The sequence below is a fragment of the Orycteropus afer genome, unplaced genomic scaffold, assembly GCF_000298275.1.
Source record: "Orycteropus afer afer isolate SDZICR_OR568_19922 unplaced genomic scaffold, OryAfe1.0 scaffold00820, whole genome shotgun sequence".
Taxonomy (NCBI): domain Eukaryota; kingdom Metazoa; phylum Chordata; class Mammalia; order Tubulidentata; family Orycteropodidae; genus Orycteropus; species Orycteropus afer.
Window position 1 is genome coordinate 621,407 of NW_006922407.1, and position 9,407 is coordinate 630,813.

The 9,407-nt window shown below is 41.9% G+C and overlaps 1 protein-coding gene across 1 annotated transcript; it reads left to right on the plus strand.

Annotated features, from left to right (window-relative positions):
- The first annotated feature begins 5,067 nt into the window (after window positions 1-5,067).
- PURB (purine rich element binding protein B) lies at window positions 5,068-6,045 on the plus strand. Its single transcript, XM_007957883.1, has one exon. It carries the CDS (start codon window positions 5,068-5,070, stop codon window positions 6,043-6,045), a length of 978 nt encoding a protein of 325 aa, XP_007956074.1.
- The last annotated feature ends 3,362 nt before the right edge of the window (window positions 6,046-9,407 follow it).

Sequence of the window (9,407 nt, forward strand, 5' to 3'; positions counted from 1 at the left end):
GTGGTCAATGTCATGAGACAAAGTATATGTGAACTGCTGTATGGAAAGTGAATTTGCTCTGTAAATCTTCACCCAAATCACAATGAAAAAAAAAATGTTTTAGTAGTTAAAAAAAAAAAAAGTCAAGGAAAGGTTTTCACACAAAAAGGAACATTCTTTGATGGTTACTAGGGGTGGAAGGGAAAAGGAGGGCAAACCATTAACTAGAGGGTAGAAACATACTACCCTGGGTGCAGGTGAAGGCAATATACAATAAAGACAAGATGAGCAATAAAACGATCAATGCAAAGGAAGACATTGGGAAACACAATCTTGCAATTACAGTAATAGTAATAATCTATGAATGCATAAATAGAGAGACATGCAAGCTGAACAGGTGTGAGATGGAGTATGAAACTACACCCACAAATATAGATGTAAGTTTGACAGATTTTCTTATTTATGTAATTACATATGCTGCAAATATAGGCATGAATACAATAAAGCATATATGGTGCAAAGCTATGAAAACTTATTGTTGTTAGGTGCTGTCAAGCTGTCTCTGACTTATAGTGACCCTATGTACAAGAGAATAAAACACTGCCTAGTCCTGCACCATCCTCATAATCCTTGCTATGCTTGAGCCCATCCTTACAGCCAAGTGTCAATCCATCTTGTTGAGGGTATTCCCCATTTTCACCAACTCTCCATTTTACCTAGCATGATACCTTCTCCAGTGAATAGTCCTTTCTGACAAAATGACCAAAGTAGGTGAGGTGAAGTCTGGCCATTTTCACTTCAAAGGAGCATTCCAGCTGTACTTCTCCCAGGACAGATTTGTTCATTCTTCCGGCAGTCTATGCTATCTTCAGCATTCTTCACTAACACCACAACTCAAAGTCATCAACTCTCCTTTGGTTTTACTTATTCATTGTCCAGCTTTCACATGCATGGGGTGATTGAAAATACCATGGCTTGGGTTAGGTGCATCTTAGTCTTTGAAATGACATCTTTGCTCTTCAACACTTTTGCAGCAGATTTGAGGTCATTTACTGCAGATTTGTCCAGTGCAAATGATGTCTGATTTCTTGATTGCTGCTTCCATTAGTGTTGACTATGGATCCAAGTAAAATGAAATCCTTGACAACTTCAATCTTTTCTCCATTTATCATAATGCTGCTTATTGCTCCAGTTTTGAGGATCTGAACCACCAGCCTTCTGGTTAGCAGTCAAGTGCCTGAGGTTGACTGTGGTCTGGCAGGTACAGAATATTGTAATCTATTCCCAAGGTTGTTAATGAGCCTTTCTCTGATCCTAATGCCGCATTCTTCTTCATATAGTCCAGCTTCTCAGATTATTTGCTCAGCATACAGATTAAATAAGTATGGTGAAAGGATACAACCCTGATGCACTCCCTTCCTGATTAAATCATGCAGTACCCCCTTATTCTGTTTGAACAACAGTCTCCTGGTCTATGTACAGGTTCATCATGAGCACAATTAAGTGTTCTGGAATTCCCATTCTTCTCAATGTTATCCATAATTTGTTATGATCCACTCAATCTAATGCTTTTGCATAGTCAACAAAACACAAGTAAACATCTTTTCTGGTATTCTTTGCTTTCAGCCAAGATCCATCTGACATCAGCAATGATATCCCTCATTCCATGCCCTCTTCTGAATCCTGCTTGCATTTCTGGAAGTTCTCTGTCAATATATGGTTGCAATCATTTTTTAATTATCTTTGGCGAAATATTACTTGTGTATCATATTATGATATTATTATTAATGATATCATTATTAGTGATATTGTTTGATAATTTCCACATTCTATTGGATGGCCATATGAAAACTTCCTAGCTGTAACCAAAAACTTTGAGGGAATGAGTCGCTGTGCCTGAGGGCTCAGGACCATAGTCTCGGGGACCTCAAGGTCAATTGGCATTCCATAGTCCACAAAGACAATGTTCTACATCCTACTTTGGTGAATAGCGATTGGGGTCTTAAAAGCTGTGAGCAATCTAAGGTGCAAGTATTGGTCTCTCCCTACCCAAAGTAAAGAACAATGAAAAAAAAATCAAAGAGACAGAGAAACAATTAGTCCAAGAGACTAACGTACTGTTTGAACCCTAGTCTCTACAACTCTGAGATCAGAAGAAATAGATGGTGTAGGCTACCACTACTGACAACTCTGAAAGGGATCACAACAGGAGATCCTGCTTAGAGTGGGAGAAAAATGTGGAACAAAACTCAAAATAAAATTAAAAAAAAATAATAAAAGGTCTGGCTTACTGGTTTGATAGCTGGAAGAATCCTCCAGATTATGGCACTCAGACACCCTTTAAGCCTGGAACTGACCTCACCAGAGCTGCTCAACATTCAGCCAAACAATAGAGGGGACCATAAGGTAAAAAATAACATCATATTAAATAACAATCAACCTTTTAAAAAAATTCTTAACAATTTTTCATGACGAAGTATTGGTAATGAAATGTCTTCTATATCAAAATTAAGTTTGCTTTCAGCGTGTTTGAGTATTAAATTGAGAATTTCCTATTAAAAAGCCATTTTGAATCTTCAATTTCATATTTATACAATGTTAAGAGTGTGTTTATCACAATACTTTTTTTCACAGTGAGTCAATCCTGCAGTGAATTCTACTATATTTTAAAATACAGTTAAATAAATAAGATATAAAAATTGTATTTTTATCTTTTTCCATATTGACATGTTTTGTGACAGTGATTAAAATTGAACATCATTGTCATTTTAGACTTAATTATTAATAAATCTGTAGAAAGAGAGGAAGATGTCCAAATTCACAGAATGAAGATAGCTACTCTGCTGGACAATGAGGAAGAGAGCATTTTTGTATAGTTTGAGCAGGAACTGAAAGTTAACAAAATCATAAATAATTGGCTGAAAGACAACCAAAAAAAAAAAAAAAAAAACCCACTACCATCAAGTTGATTCCGACTGATAGCGACTACCGTTGGGTTTCCAAGGTGGTAAATCTGTATGGAATTAGATTGCCGGGTCTTGCTTCTGCAGAGTGGCTCGTGGGTTTGAACCGCCAGCCTTCTTGTTAGCAGTCAAGTGCCTTAGGCACTGAACTACCAGAATTCTTTGAAAGACAACCAGAGGAGTCAAATGTGGGTTATCTAAATTGGGATTTAGCAGAGCTCTGCTGGTGTAATGCCTAAGGCATTTGACTACTGACCAGAAGGCTGGTGGTTCAAAACCACCTGCCACTCCTTGCAAGGAAGACGGGGCAATCTACTTTCATAGAGATACTGCCTTGGAAACCCAAGGAGAGGGGGTCAGTATGAATTAGAACTGACTCCACGGTTTGTTTTTTTTGTTTGTTTGTTTTAGATGGATAACATATAGGTGTGATTATATGATTGGTTAAGGGAACATAACTCCAAGCATATATGCTCTTCGGTTGATTACAGGATGGTTACAGGGCAATGGCAGAATAGATTTTTCAGAAACCTATTAAAAAATTGTTTTCTCAAGCATGTCTGTTTCTCGTAGTGTGTTGTAAAGAGTTACCGATAATACTGTGCATCAAGACCCTTGGGTATAAGCTATCATATCTTGCATTTGTTTGACCAGAATGGAAAGACCCTTTGGGAATAGATTACAATAACCTGTACCTGCCAGACTGCAGAGAAAGACAAAAAAAAAAAAAAAAAGTCTTCTTTAGGGTATATGGTAAGCATCAAGGTTAGAGGAACTGCTGTGAGCACAGCCAAATTCCACATGAATTATTCTGGTAGCAGAGTGCCTAAGGTGACTTGACTGCTAACCAGAAGGCTGGGGGTTCAAACCCACCAGCCTCTCCTCAGAAGGAAGGTTGAGCAATCTTCCAGATACCGCCTGGGAAACCCAAGGTCACTACGAATCAGGGTCGACTTCACAGCACATTAACAACATCCAGACTTTTAAATGTAGTTAACGCTCCACTTTCAGACTGCTTTATTTACACACAGCAAATGCCTCTGATTTTAAGCTCTCATATGCAAATATGATGGCTCTGGACTCCAGAGTAAATACTAACCTTACTGCTTCGCACAGATGGTCTTCCTTGTTCCATCTGATCGTCTAGCCTCATTTATTGCCACTCCTTAGACACAAACCATATCTCAGCTGCCAAGAGCTGCGTACAACTGCTCCAAGGTATCAAGTCGTCTCTTGTCTCAGCACATGGTGATCCCTCTCTTTGGAATGCTATTCTCCAGCGTATGCCTTTCTAACTCCGACTTGTCCTTCAAGTCTCAACTCCCGTCTCCTCCGTGATAAGCCTTCTCTGATTACAACAGGCTCGGTAGAGACCCTTTCTGGATGCTCCACCAGGTCCTCTTTCCCAGACTTTCTCACCATACGATACGTTTACAACTGACAGAGTTGTAATTCAGGCACACAGAAGCCTGCAGGCGAGAAGGCAAGCAACGAATCGTACTTGTTGATTGCATGCACCAGAAATGGGTGAAGAGATATGAACGAATTAAGACTCTAAACTGAAATTTTATTGGGGTGGACGGAAAGTACGGGGACATAAGACCATGGAGAAGTATATCACTGTTAAGGTTTTTAAGGAGGCTTCACTAAGCCTGCCCGCCAAATTCACTGCCCACCCGCCGACCAGAAGGAAGGCCAGCCTTCCTTTACAGTTCCTCCACCCACCTTTCAGGAGCAGTCTGTGACGTCACTCTACTGCGTCCTGCATGTTCAATCTACAATGGACCTCAGCAAGCGGTGATTTCCGGCCTTCAGAAAGACAGGCTTGGGGGAATGACGTCACAGGAAGGACAAGCGCGTGCCGGAAGCAGCCGCCAGGCGTGCGCACGGAAGTCTCGGGGGGCGGGGGAGGAGGAAGAGATGGGGGGGTGGCGGCGGCTCGCGATGAGAAGCGGGTGCGCGTGAGCGAGCCAGGGGGAGTGGAAGGCTGGAGGGAGTGGAGAGCGAGCCGCAGGGGCGGAGGGAGGGGGGCGCGAGCGCGGCGGGCAGCAGCAGCGGCGGCGGGAGAGCAGCGGGGCCCACGGCGGCGGCTGAGGCAGTAGCGGCGGAGGCGGAGGAAGAGAAGATGGCGGACGGTGACAGCGGCAGCGAGAGAGGCGGCAGTGGTGGGGGCAGCGGGCCCGGCGGCTGTGGTTTTCAGCCCGCGTCCCGCGGCGGCGGCGGCGGCGGCGAGCAGGAAACACATGAGCTGGCCTCCAAGCGCCTTGACATACAGAACAAGCGCTTTTATCTAGACGTGAAGCAGAATGCCAAAGGCCGCTTCCTCAAGATTGCCGAGGTGGGCGCTGGAGGCTCGAAAAGCCGTCTCACTTTATCCATGGCTGTTGCTGCCGAGTTCCGCGACTACCTGGGGGACTTCATCGAACACTACGCGCAGCTAGGGCCTAGCAGCCCCGAGCAGATCGCGGCAGCGGCCAGCGCCGAGGATGGCGGCGGGCCCCGGCGGGCGCTCAAGAGCGAATTCCTGGTGCGGGAGAATCGCAAGTACTATCTGGACCTCAAGGAGAACCAGCGTGGCCGCTTCCTGCGTATCCGTCAGACCATCAACCGCCTCGGGGGCAGCGGCGGGTTCGGCGGGGGTCCCGGGCCAGGCGGCCTACAAAGCGGTCAGACCATCGCCCTCCCCGCTCAGGGCCTTATCGAGTTCCGCGATGCGCTGGCCAAGCTCATTGACGACTACGGAGGCGAGGAGGAGGAGCTGGCCGGGGGCCCTGGAGGCGGCGGTGGCGGGGGACCGGGAGGGGGCCTATACGGGGAGCTCCCGGAAGGCACCTCCATTACTGTGGACTCCAAGCGCTTCTTCTTCGACGTGGGCTGCAACAAGTACGGGGTGTTTCTGCGAGTAAGTGAGGTAAAGCCGTCCTACCGCAATGCCATCACTGTCCCCTTCAAGGCCTGGGGCAAGTTTGGCGGCGCCTTTTGCCGGTATGCGGATGAGATGAAGGAAATCCAGGAGCGACAGAGGGATAAGCTTTATGAAAGACGTGGTGGGGGTGGCGGCGGTGGAGATGAGTCTGAGGGCGAGGAGGTGGATGAGGACTGAAACAGGCAGCTTTCCCTACAGGCCTCCCTCACCACACCAGTATTCCCTTGTCTAGAGAGCTCTTTTTCCTGCTCCACTCCTAATGAGATAGTGGAAGAGGAGCATGGGAGGCCCCAAAGGGAGAAAATAAAATAATATAGCTAATTAAGAGAAATAACCATGAGAGAACAAAGAAAACAGTAAAGTTCCCAGGGACTGACAGCAACCTTCAGACGAGGACACCACCAATCTCTTCACCTTAACAAAATAGTCTCAGCTTCTGTTTTTTCCCCAAAACCCACCAGGGATAATCCTGGAGGGTAGGTCCGCACACATCATGGGCCAGCAAACATTGGAGTTCCCCATACCGAGTCGAATATGTGTGGTACCTGGGTAATCTGGTCAAAAAAACCTGTTCAGACCTTAATTGTTAGTGTCTATCTCTTCCATTGAAATCAGCATTTTTGATCTAGCTCTTCATGGCATTATTGAGAAAAAAGAAACCTTTGCAATTACCCAGTTCTGAGAGTACAGGTTTTATTAAAAGGAACACAACTTTAATCATGGGCAGGGCAAAATAGTTTAACATTGGTGGATGCAAAAACAAATTGGATTCATTTTTTCAAAAAATGGTTTTGGATGGAACTTGGACCAAAGCCCATGTCTTTTCTTTGCAGAATTGTTTTCCAGATGCAAATGAATTCAGATACCAATGCCTGAACTAAAGTAGTTCAAAAGTTAACGAAACATTTTGAAGATAAAAACATTGGAGGTTGCTGAGATAGGCACAAGAAAAAATCCAGGCACAGAGCACAAGAAAAACAATGGATTGGTTGCTGCTCAATAAAGTTCTTCCCCTGATCTCCAAATAATGGTCATTATGAAGAAATGGCTTGGGTATGAATGAGAGCCAGATCCCTATGGAGCCAGTGAATTACAATTTGGCTTTTTCAGCCTCTGGTTGGCTGGATTTTAAACAGTAAGACTTGTAGATGTCTATGAAGGTAACAGTGTGGCTAGAAGCCTGAGCTTTAATAGAATATATGGCCTAAAAAGGAGTTGGAAATAACCAAAACTGAAGTCTTCATTTTATCTTCAGTTTAATCTGTGGATTTGTTCAAATACTAAAGAGCCTCAGGTCCAGTATTCCAACATCATTTACTCTTAAAATTTTTAAGAACTTGATCCATTGTATCAGTACCTCACAAAGTTGGCAAATGATGGGTGGATGATTCAAAGCAACGCATCTGATGGAAGCTGAAATCCATCACTAAATGGAGCTAACATGAACATGAATATGTTGACTCTACTCCTGGAAGCATTTTTATACCATCTTGGAATTTAAATAAACGCGTTTGCCAGTTTATCCAGCTGTCATTCAAGAATAAAAGTTGGGGTTTTCAAGGATCACCACCTCTATATTTTAAATGGATTCTCAGTAGAGATGATTTATACTAATCAAGTTAATCCCACCCCCATCAAAAGAGATTTCCTAGAAATACATACCTAGGTAACTGAACTGAATGGGATCTAATGTTCTTTCCAAAATTTTCAGGTATTACTACTTGTGCGACACCTTCTCACCCAGGAGGCAAGTAACCACACCTCCTTAATCTTTTTTTAACTGCATGCCTGCCCTTTATTTGAGCTGCCTTTTTAATTTATTGCATACTCTTATTATGTTATTTTACTAGTATTTGATCTATACAATCTTTGTATTTATTGGGAAATAAATAATATACAAAAAGGCCATTTTAGTGCAGTTGTGGCTGAGGGAACTAATAGTGTATATAAAATTAGGCTTTTTAAAAAATTAGACTATGATCCAGAATATTGTCAATTTTAGATTTAAAAAAAAAGCCACAACTGTTGGTGCCCTTTTCAGACTTTCTCTACTCATTGTCCAAAATAAACTTTTTAAACATTTTTTTAAGCTTTTTAAAAAAAAAAAAAAAAAAAAAAAAATTTCTCCGTTGCAAAGAAGGTTTCCTAAATTGTTTGGGAGCAATAGTATTTTTGATGTTTTAATTATATCCGTATACTTGTACTGTATTTTGTACTACAAGGCAGCTGTTTTCAATAATGTCCTGCTGTATTTACCTGTTTTGTTTTGAGTGTTTATTTCTTTGCTGCGGAGAACAAATCCCTATATATAGTTTTAAAAAGAACTGCAAAACTAGCATTAGGTTTGTAGAATTATGTCAAAAATTTGAGGCAGCAATGAAAATTAAGGTTGCAGCTGTTAGTTGATTGCTGTAACTTTCTCATTTTCAAACCATGTACAATTCCTGTATGACCTCTTGTTTTCTTGCTTCAGTGGTGGTGCTGTTGCTCAGCTGCAGTGAACCAGTTAACTTTGCAAAGGTGAAGTACCTCTCCTTTTCAAGGAGTTGGTTTATTCTGTTTTCTTATTGTTTGGCTGAATTGCAGTAACTAGCCTTGCCTTTTCTATTCAGTAGAAATTACAGGGTCTTCACAATCCTTTCAACAGTGGCTACTAAGCTATAATTAGCTGAATTGAAAGAATGTGGAAGTGGTCTGAGACATATAGAGTATATGCCAAGAACACTCCCATATATGGCATCAGCTTAGGTTACCAGAGAAATTTTCTTAGTCATTAGACCATATAGCAGTAGTATATCATATGTAAATTTTTAGATATCAATTTGATAATCCTCCAAAAAAAGGAGCAAAGAATGCATAAGCTATGTGTTGGAAAAAGTAATTTATATTAAAATTTTGACCTGCCTATGTAGGATTAAGTGGTAAATGTCATAGTGGTGGATTTTTAAGTCTTAACCAATCTTGAATATTTAGTTTCTCCTGCAGTACATGTCCTCTCTTCCCACTGCAGGAAGATTGCAGAGGATGTGGGTTAATTGTAGCATTTTACTGACCCTCATTACAATCACTAGGGACAATAGAAATCTGCAAAGTACTGAGACTAAATTTGGGAAAAGCATAGTGTAGTTTGTTAAACTGGGTGGTATTAACAGGCCATGCTTCAGAATTCATTCATAAATATTTTATTAAAAGTAAAAGGTCTTTGTTAAGTCCAAATAATGGTATAGAACAGACTATGGAAAACAATCTTATTGGTTTGTTTCTTAACTTTGGCAAACGTCCCAGCTAATCACATGTTCAGAATAGTCATATTCCTAAAAAGGTGGAACCAAAATTTCAAATAATTGGTGGAAGATTTGTTTCTCAAACTACCACAGTTACAGAAGCAAGAGGTCACATTTTAACAACAGAAGCAAAAGAGCAGAAATTTGTAAAGAGATCCTAATACTCCTTTCTGGTTTCTATTGTCCCTAATTATCCTTCAGCAAGTGGAACTGTGGCAGTTCTGGTCAACAAACCTCAGTGCATCTGCTGCACAA